The sequence below is a fragment of the Macaca fascicularis genome, chromosome 14 (assembly GCF_037993035.2).
Source record: "Macaca fascicularis isolate 582-1 chromosome 14, T2T-MFA8v1.1".
NCBI lineage: Eukaryota > Metazoa > Chordata > Mammalia > Primates > Cercopithecidae > Macaca > Macaca fascicularis.
Genome location: NC_088388.1, coordinates 68,918,626 through 68,942,349, shown reverse-complemented (window position 1 = coordinate 68,942,349; position 23,724 = coordinate 68,918,626). Strand labels below are relative to the sequence as shown.

The following is a 23,724-nucleotide window of genomic DNA, read 5'->3' as shown; positions in this document are numbered from 1 at the left end:
TTCCACTCCAACTCATTCAGATTCATTCTCCACCCTGGCTCATTTCATAAACATTTTTCCTGCCAAACCACTCACCCCGTCACTCTCTTTAAATTAGTCAGTTGGAATTAGTTTAGCCTGTGCGGTCTAACCCTAGCCAATAGGGGAATGACACAGCAGTAAGGACCACGGGCGTCAGGAATAAGAACCCCTTTCCCTCCCTTGTCCAGTTGTGTACTCACCATTACTCCAACTGTAAGGGCACACCCTTCTGTAGAAGTAACTTGCCTTGCTGAGAATTAAAAAGAAAATTTTATATTTGACTGCTATTTCCTTTGTGGCACCAAAACTTTATTTATAACATTGATGACTTTCAAGAGTAATTACACAATTTCTATTAACTTTCATAATATTTATAGATTATTATTATTTATATTTATAAATTTAAAGATTTTTATATATTTATATATTATTACAATATTTATAGATTGTTATTATTATTATTATTGAGACAGAGTCTCATTATGTCACTCAGACTGGAGTGCAGTGGCATGATCATGACTCAGCAGCCCCAACCTCAGGGCTCAAGTGATTCTCCCACCTCAGCCTCCAGAGTGGCTGGGACTATAGGTAGAGGCCAACATGTCCAGATAATTTTAAATTTTTTAGTAGAGATGGGATTTCCGCATGTTGCCAAAGTTGGTCTCGACACCTGGGCTCAAGTGATTTGCCTACCTTGTCCTGCCCAAGTGCTGGGATTACAGACATGAGCCACTGCACCCAGCAAATATTCATAGCTTTTAACTTATCAATTCCACTCCTGAAATCTTAGGCTAAAATACCTAAGCAAGTAGGCAGAGTTATATACAAATACCTTGTAATACTGTTTATAATAGTAAAATACTTAAAAATTCCAGTTACTCATCAATTCAGAATTAGTTAAATAATTTAAGTTACATCTATGCTATGGAAATATTTTATAAGCTTAATAAAGGATGAAGAGATTCTATATACTGCCAATGAAAGGTGATTAAAATACATTATGTGAAAAAATAAAACTAATATGATACTGACAGACAGGGCTAGCTGGATTTCCTAGGCCAACTAAGAATCTCTGAGTCTAGCTGGGAAGGTGACTTCATCCACCTTTAAACATGGGACTTGCAACTTAGCCCACACCCAAGGAATCAGAGAGCTCACTAAAATGCTAATTAGGCAAAAACAGGAGGTAAAGAAATAGCCAATCATCTATTGCCTGAGAGCACAGTGAGAGGGACAAGAATCAGGATATAACCCCAGGCATTCCAGCCGGCAACCTCTTTTGGGTCCCCTCCCCTTATATGGGAGCTCTGTTTTCACTCTATTTCACTCTATTAAATCTTGCAACTGCACTCTTCTGGTCCGTGTTTTGTTACGGCTTGAGCTAGCTTTTGCTGGCAGTCCACCATTGCTGTTTGCCGCCATCACAGACCCGCTGCTGACTTCCATCTCTCCGGATGCAGCAAGGTGTCAGTTGTGCTCCTGATCCAGCCAGACGCCCATTGCCACTCTGGATAGGGCTAAAGGCTTGCCATTGTTCCTGCACAGCTAAGTGCCTGGGTTCGTCCTAACTGAGCTGAACACCTAATTGAGCTGAATCACTGGGTTCCACGGTTCTCTTCTGTGACCCACGGCTTCTAATAGAGCTGTAATACTTACCACATGGCCCAAGATTCCATTCCTTGGAATCTGTGAGGTCAAGAACCCCAGGTCAGAGAACACTAGACTTGCCACCATCTTGGAAGCAGCCCGCCACCATCTTGGGAGTTCTGGGAGCAAGGACCCCTTGGTAACAATACATTGTAACTATAAGTTACATATTAAAATCATCATTTACATATTAAAATCATCTGAAAGAACCTCATCATACTGTTAACAGTGATTATATGTGGGAAATGGGATTAGGGTTCAACTCAGCCTCTCTTCTGTCAGATGCCCACATACACACATATACACATACACATACATAAATACATAGACATTTCTAGCCACCACCAGGACCAGATCCTGCCAATCATACTAAACTGCTACTTTAGTTTCTTACCTGGTATTTAACCTGTTTCAAGCTGTTTTCTACTTTATGGCTAAAGAAGAGTGGGATGGTACATGTTTATAGGGGATTTTATACCTGCAGTAAAACTGACTACAAGTTAAAAAATGTGCCATGAATTGTGTGGATCGTGAGCACACAGATAAATTAGACGTATGATCTTGGTGAAGGAAGCAGTTACATAAAGAAAAAAAATTGGAGAGCAATGTGGTAGCTGCTATGAAAACTTGGATGAGAGGGGTAGACAAAACCAGGGAAATGGCCAAAATTTACTTTAATTAAACAACACTTCTAACTAAATTGGCTTAACTAGAGTCTAAAAGCTGGCTAGCAGTGCAAAAAGGTACAAGTGTTGGCACACACGGTATAAAGAACAGCAGACAGATACATCAAGCAGCTCAATTTCTGTGGAAAATGAAAACAAAAACGTAAGGCTCTCTGAAAAACGAACATAATACATGAAGATGAAGAAATAGATTTGAATGTTATAATGCTAACTCGAGTAACTTTCTGAAACATGTCATATAAAAATTACCAATAGCCGGGTGCGGTGGCTCAAGCCTGTAATCCCAGCACTTTGGGAGGCCGAGGTGGGTGGATCACGAGGTCAGGAGATCGAGACCATCCTGGCTAACACGTGAAACCCCGTCTCTACTAAAAAAATACAAAAATTAGCCGGGAGCGGTGACGGGCGCCTGTAGTCCCAGCTACTCGGGAGGCTGAGGCAGGAGAATGGCGTGAACCCGGGAGGTGGAGCTTGCAGTGAGCTGAGATCCGGCCACTGCACTCCAGCCTGGGGGACAGAGCGAGACTCCGTCTCAAAAAAAAAAAAAAAAAAAAAAAATTACCAATAAACGAAAGATGCAACGTTTCATTATTTTACATACATTATTATGAAAGAGTGAAATAGGAAAGAAGTAATGATAGATTTATTACTTCATCAGTGGGAGAGAAGGAAATACTTTTAAGAATTATTTAACAAATCACAAAGAATTGGTGATTAAGTAGGTGTATTGTATGAAATTGAGGTCACTTTCAAAGAAAATGACTAGATTTTTGGATGAGTCAAGTGAATAGATAGTGGTGTTTTTTCCTGAATTGAGGATGGTTTAAGAAATAGTGCCACTTTAAAACTTTTTAACTATTTATATAATTTTAAATATATAGAACTTTGCAGTAAGAGTATGAGAAACTCCCTTATAACATGTATACAAAGATTCACATGTACCCATAATCACGAACTCTTCATATTTTGCCCCATTGTGCTTTATCACTAGTTCAGTAGGTAGGAAGATGGAGAATTTTTTTTTCTGATTGGTTTACAAATAAATAGAAGGCATGATGCCCCTTTACATCTAAATTTTAAAGCTTGTATTTCTTAAGGAAAAGACATTATATTGTATAACTATGGTATTATAACCAAGATGAGGACAGTTAGCCTTTAAATAAAATTATAACCTAATATAAAGTCCATGTTTAAAGTTAGACAGTAGTCCCAACAAGGACTTCTATAGCTGTATTTTCCTTTTTCAGAATCCAGTCCAGGAACAAATAATGCAGTTACTTTTCATGTCTCTTTAGACTTCCTGAATTTTCAAAAGCTCCTCAGTTCTTCTTTTGCTTTCTTGATAGTGGAATTTTTGAAGAACATCCATTTGTTATTGAGAATTTCCATCATTTTAGTTTCTTTGGCGTTTCCTCATGACTAGGATTCAGGTTATACAGTTTTGCTTGTTTGTTTTTAATGCAACAGAATAATGTAGCCTTTCTTCATGCACAATATCATTAATCATATGATGCTGATATGTTCTAATATTAATGTGGTTAGTTTCAGTCACTTGGTTAATGGGATGTCACTCTGGATTCATGGTAAGTTGCTATTTTTCTCTTTGTAATTCATAGAAATCTGTGAAAGTATATATTTATTGAGACTATTTAAATGGTCCGCTCCTCAGAGCACTTTCACTCATGAGTTTTATTATTCTGTTTATGAATTTTTAAATGCATCATACCTTTCCTCTTTATTTATTGGCATTACACTATAAGGAAGAGCATTCCCCTTTCCCAAACTTGTATTGCTTTACTTACATTTGTATAGATTCACAGAATCTGATTTTATTCAATGGGCTACAATCCTTTGCCATAATTATTTATTTTGATGCTCAAAATTTTCTAAATTATGCCATAAGGAGCTCCTTCCAACTAGACCTTGGGTCCTTTCCACATGTTCCAATCATGCTTTGAGTACTTCCTTATTTTCTATCTCTGCATCGTGATTTCAAATTACTTTATGCTTTTTCAGCTCAAGCCACAGAAACAGATATTTTTCCAAAAAGCCCTGATCTTTTTCTGTGAACAAAGTTATTAAGAAAATCAATATCTTGAAACAAGGATTATTTTTTCATTGCCATTGCTTGTTCCTTGCTTTTGGTTCCTATAAGTGAACAGAGGAAATACATGCACACACACGCGATTATATAATTACGTTTGCGTATGTCTGTGTCTCTCTTTATTAAAAACAATGAATCCGTACTTGCAATTGCAATTGGAATCCAAACCTTCAAGATTCTTTCTAGTCTCAATACTTTCCATATAAGTAATTATTTTCTTCACAAGTACAAAAATTATCTTCCATTATCCTCAACAGTGTTTGTTTATACTCTTTTGTTACTAAGAAAAGACAGTAAAATGTATTGATCTTAAGCTTATTTTTTGCAAATATGTTACTCATTATCCTATCAAGATATAGGATATTTCCTGCACTCAAGAAAGTTTTCCCAACATGACTGTTTCCACCTTTTCAGGGGAAAGCATTGTTGTTTAAAAAAAAAATTACTTTCAATTAATTTTACCTGTCCTAGAACATCATATAAATAGAATACTAAAATATGAACTAATCAGTTTTACTAAGTAAAAAGTTTTTTTCTAAATTATGATCCATACTTTTGCAGAGCTTATTACTTTATTGCTTTATGAAGTGTCTGGTAAAGTGTTTTGCACATTTTTGTTTTTTACATGGAGTTATAAGGGTTATTTATATAAAATTTTAAAACTATTTATATAATTCAGATTTAAGTTTTTTTGCATGATTTTATAGTCTGTGTATTGCTTGCTAATTTTCTTAGCAGTCTACTTTTGCTGAAGTCCAAATTGTTGATAAGATGATATCTTGTTGCTTTCTGTGTTGTAAGAAGGAAATCTTTGCCAATCTTCAATATATTAAAGTATTCTGATTTCTTCTTCCTAGAAGCCTTATTTTTTACTTCTATATTATCCCATTTGGATTAATATTTTGTGTGGTATTAAATAAATTTTTAGATTAAACATATATATTTATAAAATGTATAGATATATATGAATACCTAATTTTGTTTAAAAGGCTGTCTATTTTCCATTGAATTGCTTTGATACTTCTGTATAAAATCAATGGGTTGTACAAATGTGGGCTTACTTATGGGCTCTCTGTTGTGTTTCATTAGCTGTCCTCATGCTGATATCACACTGTCTTTATTATTAGAATTTTGTAGTAAGTCTTGATGTTAGGTATTCTCAGTACTTAACATTTATTCTTTATTTTGAGATTGCTTTGGCTGTAGGTCCTTTGATTTCTCATGTAAAATATAAAATTAGCTTCTCAATTCATGGCAAAAAAAAAAAAAAGGTTGTTATGATTATATTTGGGATTGCTTTTAATCTTTACATGACTTTAAGGAAATTAACATTTTAACAATAATGAGATGTCTAATCCGTGAATATGGCACAGCTCTCTATTTCTTTATATTTTGCCTTTCTTTCAACAATGTTTTGTAATTATCAGTGTAAAATTTTTGTAGTTTATTGTGTGCCTAAATATAAATTGTGTATCTTATGCTTTTACACTTTATGGCAAATTATTGTTATTTTCTAATTATTGGATTCCAGTATGTAGATTTATAAACTATTTTTATGTAGACTTCAAACATTAAACTTTGCTAAATTCACCTACTAATTCATGATATCTGTTGTATTTGTATACCTTTTAGGATTTTTCATGTTAAAAAGTTGTGTTCACTACAAATAAAGGTTGTGCAATTGTCATTGTGTATGTTAGTCTCAGACCTTGCATGGAGGGGACAACAGTTACTGTCCTCTGTTCCCGTCCTCGACTCTTTAGAGAGTCATCATCTAAAAGACACTGAATCTTAGAATATAGGGCAGAGTTATTTATCAGAACTCTATCATACATTTCACTCTTAGCTTTTACTTCTTGAATTGAATATCTTTTTTTTTAAGCATTTGCACTTATGCCAGAAAAGTTTGATAGCCTTCTGCTTGAGATTACTCTACATTTCTAGATTAAATTTAAAGAGAATTGAAATCTTTACAATACTGAGATTAGCACATCAGTGGTTGAAGGTGGATGAATTCCTACAAGCTTTATTTTGTCCCAGTGTTCTTTCTTTAGTAACTTGTAAACCATGATGTTGAGTCTCTGATGTTGGGAGGTGCTGTAGTTACCTGCTCTCTGCCTTGGTTTTTTTTATTCTGAATAGTTGAAGGTGTCAATTTAATTGGGGCACAGTGCCCAGATTCTGGTCAGATATTATTCTGGATGTTTCTGTGTGGGTATTTCTGGATGAGACTGGCATTTAAATTAATAAATTTTGAGTAAAGTATATTGTCCTTTATAATGTGCCTTCCAAGCAGTTGAAGGCCTGGATAGAACAAAAGACTGACTTGCACCAATCAGGAAAGAATTCTACCAGGAGACTGCCTTTGGACTTAAATTACAACACTGGCTCTTCCCTGAGTCTCCGGCCTATTGGCTCTCCCTGCAGATTTTGGATTTGCCAGCCTTCATAAGTGTAAGTCAGGTTCTTAAAATTAATCTATCTCATATAGATACATAGATACAGATATATATGTATATGTGTATGTATACCTACCTGCATATATGTGTATATACATACATGTATGCATAACCTATTGGTTTTTTACCCTGAAGAACCCTTATTAATACAAATTCTGAGCAATTTTAGAAATTATAAATAGATGTGGTAGGATATCACTTTTTTTTTTTTTTTTTTTTTTTTTGGAGATGGAGTCTCACTTTGTCACCCAGGCTAGAGTGCAGTGGAGCCATCTTGGTTCACTGCAACTGCCACCTCCCGGGTTCAAGCAATTCTCCTGCCTTAGGCCTCTCGAGTAGCTGGGAATCACCTGCATTTTTAATACTGTTTAAATACAGGCATACAGCTTAGTATTAAAGTCAAATAGGCCTGCTAACCAAATCTCAAAAGGTCATAAATTTAACAATAAATTAAGGATAATACTGTTGTATTCTCACATTGCAATGGAGACTACTTAGGAATATCAACATAAAAGGCTTGTTGCCAAAGGACAGTTCTCTACCAAGAAGGGTGGAAATGAGCCAAATGTTGCAAGTTATTTTTCCCAAATTGAACATTTAAATGAAGGGGTGCAAAAAGCTAGAAGGGTCAGTTCCTGAAAGCAATTCTTTTTTGGGGGGACAGAGTCTTACTATATTGCCCAGGCTGGAGTGCAGTGGCACGATCTCGGCTCGCTGCAAGCTCCACCCTCTGAGTTCAAGTGATTCTCCTGCCTCAGCCTCCTGAGTAGCTGGGATTATAGGCGCCTGCCATTGCCCCGGTCTAATTTCTTGTGTTTTTGGTAGAGACGGGGCTTCACCTTCTTGACCAGGCTGGTCTTGAACTCCTGACCTCATGATCCACCCACCTCAGCCTCCCAAAGTGCTGGAATTACAGGCGTGAGCCACCACGCCCTGCCTGAAAGCATTTTTTTTTCCCAACAAGTGTTCTGCTCCTAATAGGTCAAATATCTCCAATATTAAGACTTTTTACTTTTCCTTTTCTTTTCTTCTTTATGCCTGAAGTCACTTCTACGAGAAAATGCCAAGAGCCTATTGGAAATCCTCGGGTAAAGTCCTGAGCAATAAAGCCCTTGGAAATAATTCAATATTTACTCATCAAATTTTAAACTCAAGAAGAAAATAAATGGACACAAATTAGAAAAATGAACAAAGGAAACAATGAAGTACTTCACATAATATACAAACGGAAAAGAAGATAGCAGCACAAATATTTCTTTGTTAAATGATAATTATAAAGGGAATCATATTTTACCTATCAAGCTGTCAAAGATAAATGTCAGTAATAACTAGTGTTGTTGAAAATTTAGACAAACATTATTTTAGTCATTGTTCAAATTGATGTAATCTCCTGGAAGTTAATTTTGTGATTTCTAGAAATCTTTCTTGAAAATTATCCTTACAAAAAATATTATTATCTTTCAAGCGATTTTACGTTTAAGAATGTTTTCAATAATTGTCCCTGTCGAAGTGTGTAAGAGGGTAGAGGGTCCTGGTTATCCTCTTTTCCTTGTAATGACCCATTTGTTTTTTTCTATTTTCTATCAGTAAGTCTCAACTTGAGACTGAGCCTGAAATTTGAAGACTATAGTAATTAAACAATATGAACTCTGGACTACATATTTTATGAGATATTAAAATTCGGAAATGGTGCAAATATGTTGTAGTTTCACATTCTTCTCTTTGTTGGTCCTATATTACCACATATTTTCTGTGGTGCTGCTAAAAGTGGTAATTGTTTAACATCCCAAACCTGGCCTGCTTCCTGTTTTTCTATAGCCCACTAGTTAAGAAGGATTTTCACAGATAAACATTTGTAATCAATTTGGTGATAGGGAAACTCTAACTTTCAGCTACATTTTGTAGAAAAAAAAAATGGATTCTATTATTTTAATTAGTAGACCTTTAATTAAAGACAATGCAATTCTTATTGTTGTTAATATTGTTTGAATTTCATAAAAATTATTTGTGGACATACATTTTTCTGTCTTGTTATATTAATGCCTACGTGATATTCTTGAATTTGCCTCTTTTTCCATAAAGCCTAAGCTATATATTATTTGGCCATTTATTTAAAAGTTTGCCGAATTCTGGCTAAAATATTAAGAAATAACATCAGAGGCTATTTTATTTTTGAGAAAATTATGTTACTTAAGAAAAACCATCCCTATTGGTAATCCAATAAAATTAGTTCTAGTAAATATTGAAACTTGAAACAGTCTCAAAAGATCCCTTAAGATAGCCTCTATAATCATTCTCAGCAGCCATGGGTATCTGCTAAGTCCTAATCCCTGAAGCCAGAGGATCCACCAGGTAGGTGTATGACAAGCAATCTAATATTTCTTATATTTGCAGTGGCTTTAATCTGGTAAATCAAAGTATGGACATCTGCATATATGTGAATATTTTCCATAACCTTGAGAAAAATGATCTATGACCTGAGGTTTTTCAAGAACAATTAACTAGCCGTAAGTTCTTATGCCACTAATTTTAGACAATATATTCCTCCTCTTCGCTAACACAATAGCCCTAGACTTATTTATATTTGCTGTGTGGTATGCTGTCACATGCCCAAGCAGACACACACACACACACACACACGTATCTTACTTGTAGAACACAAGCAAACAAATGAACACTCTCCAATGGCACATTATAGCTTTTGGAATAAAGTCTAGCAACTCTCACAGCATTAATAGCCATTTTTGATATTCGTATTTTCCTTGTCTCCCCAAGTTCTACCTTGCACTCATACCATATTGAAAAAACTAGATTTACCTTAAACTACATTATCTAGTTTAAATCTGCTCTTCTATCTACCTTGGCTACTCATTCATCATTCCTCAGGAATCAGAGGCAACTGCCTAACCAAAAAACAAAATACAGTAAATGCAACTCTTCTGCTTTAGTTAGATTTCAATGCTTCATTCTCTCTGAATTCCACATCCCATGTGTACACTTGTTATTTCTTCCTTCTTTCCCCTGCCGGCCCATCCCCCACCTCTTTTCCTTTCAGTCTCTCTTTTCCAGAATTACATAGGTACAAACTCATGAGAATTACTCACTGTACCAAATTTACTATTATGTCACAATTCTGTAGTATAGTATTTATAATATTGTAGGTTTTCGATAAAACAATGAATTAATAAAGAAGTAAATTTTGGGGTTAGCAAAACAACAACAACAACAACAAAAAGTTGATGTGTCAAATGCAACAACTGGTTCTAATTTTTGTGCCTGTAATTCCCTGCATGACTCTGAAAATGTATTTAAATTTTTAGGCTTTATTGTCTCTTGATATTCATAAGGTTTTCTTTGATAAGAACACCATTAACATGTACTTCCTTTGATTTTTTTCTTTTTTTAAGGCAAGGATAATGGAGAAAATGAAAGTCAACAACTTGTTTTCATTGAGTACCTGGACGTTTCAGAACGAGACTTAGGTGCATTTAAATTCAGTGACAAAGGCATAATTTATAAATCCTCCTTGAGAAATATTCTTAGAGGAATAACTCAACCAGGGGCTAAAGAATAAAGGAGAAAAAACAAACAGTATGTATTCACTACTTTACTCTTCACACTTCCCAATTTCATTAGTCAGGTAGAATTTACAACCCCATTGATTGATATGCTATGATGATCTAAAACCAGCTATTATGCTGGCAGATTTCACAAACCAAGCATCTCAAATAATACGTATTGTTGTTTTGTTTTGATATGGTTACTACTGCAAAAGAAGGAAGCATGTGGGCATTAATTAAGGTGGATTTTATGAACAGAACATTTTTACCACATGAATGCGAATCTGCGTGGTCTTTGCACCATAGACAAGTGGATTGAGAAATGGAGGGACCAGCAAGTAAACGCTAGAAAAGAGAATATGGATATAAGGGGGGATGTGAGACCCAAACCTATGTGTGAAGAAGGAGAAGAAGGCAAGGAGGTAGAACTGGAGGAAGACACAGATGTGAGCAACGCAGGTATTGAATGCTTTAAACCTAGCCTCCTTCTGGGGCAAACGAAACACTGTGATAAATATCTGGATGTAGGACAATGTGATGAATGTGAGGTCAAATCCTGCAACAGTGAAGGCCACAAACAAACCATAGATTTTGTTGACTTGAACATTTGCTGCAGCTAGTTTCACAATGGCCATATGCTCACAGTAGGAGTGGAGGATGACTGTTGTGTGGTACAATTGAAACCGGCACTTTATCAGTACTAGGCATGGGGCTACAAGAATAGCAGCCCTGAGTACGACCACAGTTCCTATCTGAATGACAAGCTGGTGGGTGAAGATGATGGCATGTCTTAGTGGATAACAGATGGCCACATAACGATCCAGGGCCATGGCCATCAGGATGCCTGACTCTATGCACTGAAATGTGTGGATGAACCACATTTGAAGCAAGCAGGAATCAAAATAGATTTCAGGCATATTAAACCAGAATATTCCAAGCATCTTGGGCATAATGCTGCTAGCAAGTGCAATATCTGTAGCTCCTAGCATGCCTAAGAAAATGTACAAGGGCTCATGGAGACTGCCTTCAGATTTGATGATGATCAGAAGCAGGGAATTTCCAATCATAGCAATGAGATAAATGGCACAGAATGGAATCCCAATCCAGCACTGCACAGATTCTAGGCCTGGGATCCCTATTAGTGTCAACACAGAGGGCATGTAGACTGTGATGTTGGAAATGGACATAGTGTCCTTGGGCCTCCTGATGCAAACAAAAGAAGTTTCTCAGTCAGTGTTACTGTTCCTCTTCTGCTTTCTGATTTTATCCAAAGTCATTGTATTGAGTCTGTCTGATTTGGGTAGAACTCTAAAATCATCCATCTTATTCACAGTTTTGAAAGGAAAAGATGGATTCATGGAGATAACATCACTGTTTTCAGGTAGGGCATTCACAGGCACTGTGCCATAATAGGACGTTATGCACATGGCAATCCAAATACATTAGAACCAGCAAAATCACCTGGACAGGGGATTGGACCACTGGCCTGTCTGTTATTTCTTTCCAGACCTGTGGACAAAAAAATACATAGAAGTTTATTTTTATTGGATATTGCATTTTAATGAGTGTAATAAACTTCTCCATATTTCACATTTCAGCTATTCCTCTAGTATTTAACTGTTTCCAATTTTCTTTAAGTTAAGAACATTTTAGACCAGCAGATTATCAGACTCTGACCAGTACATTGGTGTAAAAGATTCCCAATGAAAGAGAATAGAGGTAGAAATAATTGACACCCAAGAACATAATATATTTCTTTTTATATTCAGAAGAATGTAAAGAGAGTGCTTTAGAAGGTATAGAAATCCTTATACTTTTGACAAATCTAGGCCAAATCTCCTGATTGCTTTTTAAATTTCTTTAAAGTTAAAGGGAATTATATTTTTTCCTATATATTTTTAACAGCTGAAATTCTTGAAATGTTGTGAGTTTAAAAATTCTGTAGTACACTTTATAGAATACCTAGAGAGAAGGAACTGCTAAGGGACAAGATGAGTAGCAACAATGCATACAGCAAGAGGACTTGCTCCTGATAAACCACAGATAATGAATAAGGACAAATGAATCATTTAGCCAGGATAGAGTCCAGTTTCCTGGTTTTAAACTGTTAAGAGTTATAATTAGCATAATATGACCCAATGAAGGCTCATTAATTCTTAATGAAATATAGGTGAGAGGCTTATATAATTTTGTGAGCTCTGACATAAGAAATTAGTAAAAATAAAAAAGCTAAAGGACAGATTTCTTAGAAGAAGTCAAATGTAGAACTAGACAGGGAAGACAGGACAAACTTGGGGATACTAAAATTGAGAAAAGCACTATGAATAACTGAAGAAAATGTAGTCACTTTTCAATTTCACTGATGACTGAATTTTCTGAAAAACCTGGGTTCTTATGCGTTATATGAAAGTTCTCTGATCAAAATAGTTATTTTCTAAAAATTACTTATTTTGGATCAGTACATTTTAAGCTACACATTAGAGAAATGTTTGTGATTCAGTGAAAAGTAGGGTTAAGTTACTTCATTCTTTCCTAGACATTTCAATAAAGTTGCTTTATCTCAGCAAGCTCATGAATGAGCTAACCACATACTTAATGTCACCAATATACTGGAAATTCAGGAAGCAACTCTTCTTTGAAAGAAAAAGCAGCTGTTTTTTGAAAGAAAAAGAAGGAAGGAAAGTAACAAGGAAGAAAGAGAAAAGAGGAAATGGATATAAGTTCACTCAAATGTTCAACAACAAATGTTCAACTGTTGCTGAACTTCAAATCAAAGAACCAAATCAGCAGAGGACATTTCACAACAGGGAGGTTGTATCAGCTAACATATATTTACTGTAAATTTGTAGGTCAATTAAATACTGTGATTTCCATAGATTTGATCCCCAGTGCTTAGTTTTGTGACACTCCCATCCCTAAGTCACTGGCTTTTTCTAATAGGGCAAATTTTTTCTTCTCCAAAGATAATCACAATTGGAATAAGAATCCTTTAAGGGCAATCACAATGTCTGACTTACTCAAGATTAAAGAGCTGACATGTGAGGACTACCTGACAGGCACAGATAGCAGGGTTGCAGGTGGTGGTGTATGTAAGTTCCTGGTTAGTTGGATAGGGTGATTGTTATTGGAGAAGCTGGCAATTAAATTATGGGGGGAAACTTGGAATTCATGAGACTTACTCCTCAATTATTATTGAGACATGGTTTTACTCTTACCAAATGCCTGAAGAATATTGTCCATTTTTCATAACATTTTCATTCATCACTCACCAATTTTTCTTCTCCAGTGATTCCAGTCGCATTCCCTTAAGCTGCGGGTTCTGTGATGGCTGTACTTTCTGTCTGCACTCTGTGTAACAGCATCCAGCTAATGTCATAAATTTTACTCCGTTCGGTGCTGGGATATGTGCCAATATAATATACTGTGGACATTTTGCATATGACTTTTTACACTTTTCATTTATCTCTAATACGGACACTCTTCTTCTTCTTCTGGAAGTCTGTCTGAGACCATTTTTGTGTGCTCATCCGCCAGTAAAACTCAAAGTGGCATTCGAAAGGTCTGTGGCATTCGAAACACGGGATAAATTTATTGAGCTCAAATTGGATAAAAAAGTTGCTAGCCACCAATTTAATGTTCCTTTATGAATGTGTGGAGAAGTAGGAGGAGTTATGAGCATGAAATGAGGGATTTCCTAGTTGATAGCCAAAACCACAAGGGACCCAGCAAATTTTAAGTCAGCCCTCTTGGGTTCATTGGCACCTAATATCCCCGTAATTATTTCTACACTTGCAGAAATCTCCTTTCTCTCTTCTTCTCTTTTCCCTCAGGCTAAATGCAGAATAATTGATATGCATTTTTTTTTTACAAGCTATGTTCCTTTTCTGCCATTTCTATTTGTAAAATTCTAAAGCCCATTTAAATGCTAACATTTTTCTATGCCAATTCCATTCTATTTAAATAAATATCTTGGTGACACTTTCACTGAGGCAAGGTTTTTCTCTTTTTTTCAGAAAAGAAAAATCTGTATTCATAACTACTTTTTATCACACAATTTCCTCCTCAGTCTTCTTCAGTCTCATTCTTCCCATTTTATTTTATTGAAGATTTTTTTATCTTTTAGTAAATTATGTAACATTCTTATAGTGACAAATTATAATGGACATTTCTAAGTCCTACAAATTTAAAGCTGGAAGCAGCTTGTTGAACATTTGAGTTAACTTGTATCCATTTTCTCTTTTCTCTCTTTCTTCCTTCTTTTTCTTTCAAAAAACAGTCATTATATTCCTACTATATATGAGGGAGATAATGTTATATAGTCTGAATGAAATGAAAAAAATTATAAATAATCTTACCTTTACATTATTAGTAAAATGGGATTATGCATTAAAATTTCATTTATCACATAAGTATCTGATAAATTCCAAGCAAGACTTATGCATATGACGCTATTCTCCTTGACATTTTACACCTGGTTTCTAGGCTTTCTTGAATGTAGCTAAGAGACACTTGATATAATGTTTAGACATTGGCAAATTTAGGAAGCATACTAATGGTGGAGAATATTTATAGTGAATTTCCAGGAGAATAAGGAATACAGATGAAAAGGCAAGGAACCCTATGTGCTTTTTCCAGAATTTCCTCTGTGAAGGAGCATAAAACAACGGTACTGCTGCATGTTGGATGAAATTGATTTAGAGAGCATATAGGAGCTAATCTAATATTCAGGTTATTCTTTTGTCACTAAGAAACAATTTAGACTAGTATACCATTTGATTTCTTCCTCTTCTCTTATACTGATTTTATTTAAACTTGGGGGCTCTCCAAAATTCTATCCTGGGTCATTTCATTCTAAAACTATTCATATGTGCTAGTGACTCCATCTACTCCAAATAATTTAGTTATCACCTTCATGTGCTAACTCCTATAGCAATATTTCCATCCCAGATTTTCTCCCTGTGTTCCAAGTACGTAGGAACAGCATGTACTGTCCAAATTTTAGTTCATATGTCAATCCTTTGAAACACTGTCAGTGAGTTCTACACTTAATTCAAGGGGTTTTTTTTTTTTTCATTTTACTTGTAAATATTGGAAGACTTTTACATATGAATCAATACCTATCTCTAGATTTTTTTAGCTAGTCTACTGAATATTTTTTAAATTTATTTTTATTAAGGTAAAATATACATATGTAATTGACCATCTTTACTTTTTTTTTTTTCCTTGAGGCAGAGTCTCACTCTGTCATCCAGGCTGGAGTACAGTGGTACGATCTTGGCTCACTGCAACCTCCGCCCTCCAGGTTCAAGCGATTCTCCTGCCCAAGCCTCCCGAGTAGCTGGGATTACAGGCGCCTTCCACCACGCCTGGCTAAGTTTTTGTATTTTTAGTAGAAACAGGGTTTCACCATGTTGGTCAGGCTGGTCTCAAACTACTGACTTCGTAATCCACCTGCCTTGGCCTCCCAAAGTGCTGAGATTACAGGCATGGGCCACCATGCCCAGCCCATCTTTACCATTGGTAAGTGTACAGTTCAGTGGTAATACATACATACATAGATATACAAATTTATATATATACACATACATAGACACATTTATATATACACACACACACACACACACACACACACACATATGCACACACACACACAGAGAAAGAGAGAGAGAGAGAGTGGGAGTTTTTTTTTTCCGCTTCATTTCTCCTTCTTCTCTTCCTTCCAGGCTCTGGTAACTACCAGTCTACTCTTTGTCTTCATAAGCTCCACGTTTTCAGCTTCCACACATGAGTTAGAAAATGTGATATTTTTCTTTCTGTGCTTGGCTTATTTCACTTAACATAATTGCTTTCAGTACCGTTTGTGTTACTGTAATTGATAATATTTCATTCTTTTTATGGTTGAATAATATTCCATTGTGTATGTGTGTGTATATATATTTTTTCTTTATCCATTTATCTGTTGACAAATACGTAGGTTGATTTCAAATCATGGCATTTGTGAATAGTGCTATAATAAACATGGGAGTACTGATATATCTTTGACATACTAATTTCCTCTTTTACCTAGGAGTGATATTGCTGGATCATGTGTTAGCCCTACTTTAAATTTTTGAGAAATCTCCATACTGTCCTTCATAATTGCTGTACCAATTTATATTCCCATATGTGTTAATTTAATATTGGTTATTATTTGCTTTAATTCACTATTATGCACTCATTGAATACATATGTATTATGTGTCTATTCCATACAATAGACTTTGTGAGATGTCAGTGAGTTGGAAAATATTTTAAGGATAACATTTTAACTTAAGTAATAGATGTTGACATAAATAACTATAATATTATGGCTTCATGTTATTGGTTCAAGTCTCTGCAGAGGACAGTGGGAGTGTTGTACATTTCATCAGAATTTCAGACTGACTGTAAAAAGTGCGGTGACTGACTTGAAACCCCACTTCTTAGCTCTATGTAGGAAAAGTCAATCTGGATTAAACCCTAAAATATACTTCTCTGTTCTCAATTATCTTTATGTATTTTTAAGTTAAAATTCCTGAAAATAGTATGTCTGAAAAAAATTGAGAATTTCATTATTTTAAAGTATTTTTTTTCAATATCTTTGATCTCTGAGTGCCTTAGCAAAATGCAGTGGGCATTTTGATAGACACCAACCTTTTAAGTGTGTTTGAGGATTTCTATGGATTGTATTTATTTCCATTCCCTAAAACAGACTTTTAAATTTTAACAGCATACACTGATAGGAGAGAAAAGCAAAATCGCTCGATCTTTAATTTGTTTGGTCTTCACCCCATAAATGATGGGGTTTAGCATAGGGGGCACCAACACATAGAGATTGGCCACTAGAATGTGAATGTGGTGAGGGATGGTTTTACCTCCAAAGCGATGGGCAAGAAATGAAAAGAATGCTGGGGCATAGAACATAAGTGTGACACAGATATGAGAGCCACACGTACTAAGGGCCTTGAACCTGGCAGCCCAGGAAGGTATCTGAAACACTGCGTAAAGGATCATTACATAGGATATAATGATAAGCACTATATCCAGTCCTGTAGAGAGTAGGGCCACAGTGAGGCCATAAATGATGTTGACATTGATACTGCCATATGCCAAACTGGCAATGCCCATGTGCTCACAGTAGGAATGAGGAATGATGTTTCTCCCACAATATGTAAGTCAGTATACCAGGAAGACGAACGGACAGCAGATGAAAAAGCTCCTGACCACAGTTGCTATGCCAATCTTCCTGATGGTTGACGAGGTTAAAATGGTGGTGTATCTCAGTGGGTAACAGATGGCCACATAGAGGTCAAATGCCATTGCCAGGAGAATAGGAGATTCTGCCACAAAGATGAAATGTATGAAGAACATCTGAGACACAGAGCTACCAAAGGATATATCCATAGAGTGGATAGCCAGCATCTTAGGGGCTGCAGCGGTGGAGAGCAGGAAGTCTGCTGAGGCCAGCATGGATAGGAAGAGATACATGGGCTCATGGAGACTGTGCTCAGTCATGATCAGGAAGATCAAGAGGATATTGCCTGCAACAGCCACAGTGTACACAAAAGAAAAAGGGATGGAGATCCAGGTATGCAAGCCTTCCAGCCCTGGGATTTCCATTAGGACATACCACACATCCTGGGGATTAGTGTGATTATGAAAGAAAGGAGCCATGTGTACAGTTTATTCCAGGCCTAGTGCCATTAATGAAAGACCACAAGGTTGAGGATATAGAAGCACCACCTTAGGCTGAATGAGGTCTGATCAGATTTTTTTTCTTTTCAATGTTTTCTTCTCTGAGAATGGAGAGTAAAATGGGTTAATAAACCTAATATTTAAGTCCTACCAAATAATTTTTTATACCTTAAAAAATGAATAGATATTATTTAATAACTGCTTAATATGTGTTATACTACCTTACAAATATTAACTTATTAAATCTTCACAATAACCTATTGAAAACCCCTTTAAATTACCTTTATATAAATACTATTATTTCTACAGATGTAAAAAAACCCACAGACTTTCAGCCTCTTACCCTAGGCCCTATTGGATTTAAAGTAAGGCAGGGTAAATCTGAAAACTTTGATCTTTACTACCATCCAATGCTGCCTATCAAGATAAAACTAGATACAAAACACAGCATCAAATTTTTTATCATATCCCTAAGGAAAATAGAGAGTTAAGAAATGGAGTTGTACTGCTTACAGAAATGGGAGGGAATAAGTCTGACAAAATAGATTTCAAGCAATATAGCTTATATGCCTTCTTCTACATTTATTGGCGTTAACTTATTGTTAAGCCGTATGCTAGCCATTGAAGACACACAGCCAATTAAATTGTTCTGCCAATTAATCTATTCCTCAAAAATAGAAGATAAGACATTATAAACTTTAGCTATTTGCAATGCCAAACTGAGCTGGGTTTTTAAATGTATATGCCTGCTGGGCACGGTGGTTCATGCCTGTAATCCCAGCACTTTGGGAGGCCGAGGCAGGTAGATCACAAGGTCAGGAGTTCGAGACCAGCTTGACCAAAACAGTGAAACCCTGTCTCTACTAAAAATACAAAAATTAGCCTGGCGTAGTGGCGTGCACTTTTAATCCCAGCTACTCAGGAGGCTGAGGCAGGAGAATTGCTTGAACCTGGGAGGTGGAGGTTTCAGTGAGCAGAAATTACACAACTGCACTCCAGCCTGCACTCCACAGAGCAAGACTCCCTCTCAAAAAAAAAAAAAAAAACAAAAAAAAAAAACAAAACTGTATATGCCTCATAGATGATAAAGAATAAAATATTTCATTTCTTCCCACTTCAGTCACTGATTGATAATGAGACAATACATGTTGTATTTCTAAGTACCACCACAGCAGCAAGTAATTTAATGTATTCATATTATGAAACAGGAGTCTATATTACTTTAATAAATTACTAGTTATTACCAATTACTAGTTCCAAAAAATGTGGATAGAAGCAAATTTAATATTGGATGAAAAGGAAGATTAGAAGATAAAACACCAGGGTAGGTGACATATACACAGAAAAATTAGATAGGTAGATAGATAGATTAAAGGAGACAGATTAGATAGATAGATAGATACATAGATACATAGATAGATGCATGGGTATAAACATAGATGATAATATGCAAATGACAGGTGGCTTCTATACTCTATCAGTCCCCTTTCTCAAATAAAAGCTGGCTAAATTTCTTGTTTTTTTGAGGTGGCACAGGAGCTTAAGAAATGACTGCTCCTACATCTCTTGATTCCATTACAGTTCAATATACTATTCTTTGTATAGCATAGTCTACTACCTTTACTTTTGTTTTTTGTTAAGTGCTGAATATTCTGGTCTCAAATTTTATATGATGGAAATATTTGGACCCCATTTTTTGAGTTACAGTTTAGAATATAAAATATTCACACAGTTGACCAATTTAGCCTTGCTTTAAGTTAGCATAAGGTTCTTTAAAAATATTAAGATAAAATTTGAAGTTATTTAACTCTGTGGATCCATTTTATTTACATAAACTAATTGTTTTACTATTTAATATGTATCTCACCTTGTTAGAATATTTTAAATAAACTTTTGATGTTTCAGAGACAGAAAAGATTAATTTTGAAGAATTCCTGACACAGTTTTAGGCCAGAGTCATGCATGTGAGTGAAGTGTAGTTATAGAAGGGAGGGTTACAGTGACTGGGCCTTCATCTGGACATTAGGGATGGGAGAGAAGAATCTAAGAGGAAAAAAAAAATACAGAATGAAGATAAGAAGGAAAGAAAACAGACTTTTCAGGCCTTTAAATTTTTTTCTGGTAATCTTTTGTGATATCAATGGTTTTTTAATATTTGTTTGTTTGTTTTTCCTATAACATTGTCACATGTGATTACCCAGATTATAGGCCTGGGTTCTTTGTAGCATTATTCTAGGATATTTCTGACAGCATATTCTGACTGACTCATGAATGTATCCACAGAGCAAAGACAGTGTGGTGTAATTGGAACAGTATAGCTCTAAGGACATATGTAATTGTATTTAAATACTTGCTAAATCTTATTCTGACTCTTGGACCCTGGAAACATCATTTAATTTGAACTTTAGTTCTCTTGCTTGTAAAATACCTAAAAATAAACATAAATTTAAAACGTAAGTCATTTCTGAAGTCAGTGTTTTAGGATGGTAGCTACATAAGTCATTCATCTCTCTATCCCAACAATAGATGACATCAGGGTACTAACAAAATTGTAGCAATTAAGACCAAAATTATTGTCAACTTGAATAAGTTTAGCTTTTGGGACTTCAGGCGTATTATCCATCAAACTGAGATTTAATTGATTTAGGGTATCCATAAATACCAGGAATAAATTTCTTACACTGGGTACATGATATCAGTTGGTTATCTTCACCCCGAATCTGTCATTTACTTTGATGAGGTGCAAATAGTTCAACATGGTGATGGACACATGAATTTTGAAATGGAGTTTTATTTTTGCTCCATCACCAGGATAATATCTTTGTTACTCAGGGAAGAGAGTTAAAAATTTTGGAGTACCAACTTCTTAATCTGTGCCTAGGCTATTACCTGATGCATAATAGTCAATTAACTACAGAACAAGGCATACGCGCGCACACACACACACACACACATTAAACTACTAAAATTTTTTATTACTGAACCTTGTTTTAACTACTACAATATAAATTCATTGAGTCTTTATACAACATTCAAATCTGCATATCAAAGAAAATGAGCATTATATAAACATATTCTAAGAGAAAAATAAACTACTCTTTTTGAAAATGACTCACTTAATACAAGGACACAAAAAATACTACAATTGCAAGTCAACTCCAGCTAAAGCCAAGTCCAGTACTCCATGGGTCAAAAATCAAGGAAAATGTGAGATGGTTAAGTTGTTGGAAGAATGATCAGCTTCTGCAGCTTCTTGACTTTTTTTTTTCTGGTGTCATTTTCTACATGTTTTCATTGATCTTAACTCAGTTTACTTACTTGTATTTTCTAGAATCCTGAAGATATTTAGCAGGTTGAGAGGAGACAAAATAAAAGCAAAGAGATATCCAAACACTATAGGAAACCTGGAACCATTTATACTTCTTTCAAAGCATCTCTTGGGCCAAGGTTTTCAGCTCCAGAGGACTGAATTTTACTCCTCCCACGGAAGGAGATGACACGGAGCTGGTTCTGGTACATAGCCCACAGGGAGAAGCATACTGCATTCTGTTCCATTATAATTTGGGCACTTTTTTCTTCAGCCAGCACTCTCTGTCACCTAAGTTAACACATACATCTACTTGTCCAGATCTTTCGTCTCTGTCATATATGGTTCCCAATGAACCATTAGCAAATATAGGTTGCCAAAGAGACATATGGGAAAAGGACTTTACACATCTTAGATGGCGCCTAAAAGTTAATTCTCTCATTTTATTTCCCTTTAATTTTTAAGGCTCTATTGCTTTCCCTGTTTTTTCTTGGTCACATGGTAAATGGGTCAGAATCAGAAGGGCCAGTAAATTATATTGGCTACTGTAGAGATCCCATTCCCTTGAAGTATACTTTAATGAGGAATACAGATGAAGATAAAAAGATAGAAACAAATACCATGATATTCGTGGAATTAAAAACTGGTTTCACACAGATAAACCAGATTTATGGAGAGAGATGTTTTCTTATTAACTTCTCTCAAGTGGAGCCTTCCAAATATCTGTGATTTTCTGATATTTTTCAAGGAACCCCTAAAAGTTTTTTTAACCTACATTAGTAAAACTTAGTTAAAAAAAAAAAAAGATAGTAAAACATCCCTATAAATATGATGTTTGACATCATCTGACCCTGACTGGATGATCTTGACTGGATGCTAGGCAAGTGCCCAGGTCCTCCAGTCGGTCATCTAGACATCTTAGTTCTCACTGGCTGAGAGAGGTCATGTTTTATTACATAAGCATGAGTGTTATATGGAAGGAGACACAAGAATTACCACATGCATTTAAAGTGCTTTCCATTCAAAGGTCTTAAAACCATAGTGAGAGTAAATTGGATGGCTTCGTCTTGCTTTTTCAGATATTAAAAAAAAAAAAAAAAGGATAGTACTGGCTGGGCGCCCTGGCTCATGTTTGTAATCCCAGCACTTTGGGAGGCCAAGGCAGGTGGATCACGAGGTCAGGAGATCGAGACCATCCTGGCTAACACAGTGAAACCCTGTCTCTTCTAAAAATACATAAAATTAGCCAGGTGTGGTGGTGGCCACCTGTAGTCCCAGCTACTTGGGAGGCTGAGGCAGGAGAATGGTGTGAACCCAAGACGCAGAGCTTGCAGTGAGCCGAGATTGTGCCACTGCACTCCAGCCTGGATGACAGAGGGAGACTCCGTCTCAAAAAAAAAAAAAAAAAAAAAAAAAGGATAGTACTTATCTTCCCTCCTATCCTTGGAAAACAAATTAAAAGAATCAAAGGATATTAGAGAAAAAGAGATGAATAAAGCACAAGGAGAATTTAGGGGACAATAGGAATTGATGTCTGCATCTGACTGCCTGGTAGTGACCAGAAACAAAGAATGGAATCCACGAGGTCTACTGATAACCTATTATAATATTTTTAAATTTGGATACTCTAAAGTTTTAAGAATTTTTTTTTGAGCAAAAGTTTTCAGTAAATAATGATTTCTGATACATATAATAAGCAAGAGGTCAGGGATCCAAACTACTACTACTGTCATACAAGTACCACATTACTACTTTAAAACACACCTCCAGCAATATTCTATGCAGATGAAATAATCGTTATCCATAACCTTTAATGTGCTTAGTTTTTTCGTTTGTTTGTTTTTTACTTTTTTGAGATGGAGTCTCGCTCAGTCACCCAGGCTGGAGTGCAGTGGCGCGATCTCAGCACAGTAGTACCCCACTCTTAGTACCAATTTTCTGTATTTTCCATTCTCATATTGCTATAAGGAAATACCTGAGACTCACTGCAAGCTCCACCTCCCAGGTTCACGCCATTCTCCTGCCTCAGCCTCCCAAGTAGCTGGGACTACAGGTGCCCGCCACCACACCTGGCTAATTTTTTGTATTTTTAGAAGAGATGGGGTTTCACTGTGTTAGCCAGGATGGTCTCGATCTCCTGACCTCATGATCCGCCCACTTCGGCCTCCCAAAGTGCTGGGATTACAGGTGTGAGCCACCGGGCTTGACCTAATATGCTTAGTTTTCTT

The 23,724-nt window shown here is 35.9% G+C and overlaps 2 protein-coding genes across 3 annotated transcripts; both read right to left on the bottom strand.

The window, feature by feature from the left end:
• Window positions 1–6,144: 6,144 nt before the first annotated feature.
• On the bottom strand, window positions 6,145–21,615 carry OR52A1 (olfactory receptor family 52 subfamily A member 1). 2 transcript variants are annotated; one of them, XM_045370692.2, is made up of 2 exons: window positions 13,747–14,066; window positions 6,145–11,986 (listed from the first exon to the last, which is right to left on the bottom strand). In XM_045370692.2, exon 2 carries the CDS (start codon window positions 11,662–11,664, stop codon window positions 10,726–10,728), a length of 939 nt encoding a protein of 312 aa, XP_045226627.2. In that variant the 5' UTR covers window positions 11,665–11,986; window positions 13,747–14,066; the 3' UTR covers window positions 6,145–10,725. The 2 variants fall into 2 exon arrangements, with proteins under 2 accessions (XP_045226627.2, XP_045226628.2); XM_045370693.2 differs by lacking the exon at window positions 13,747–14,066 and adding an exon at window positions 21,508–21,615 and having other exon boundaries at window positions 10,315–11,986.
• LOC102145821 (olfactory receptor 52Z1P-like) lies at window positions 17,218–18,168 on the bottom strand. The gene is given in 1 exon segment (XM_015436031.3): window positions 17,218–18,168. A coding segment is annotated over 1 exon segment (951 nt).
• Window positions 21,616–23,724: the final 2,109 nt, after the last annotated feature.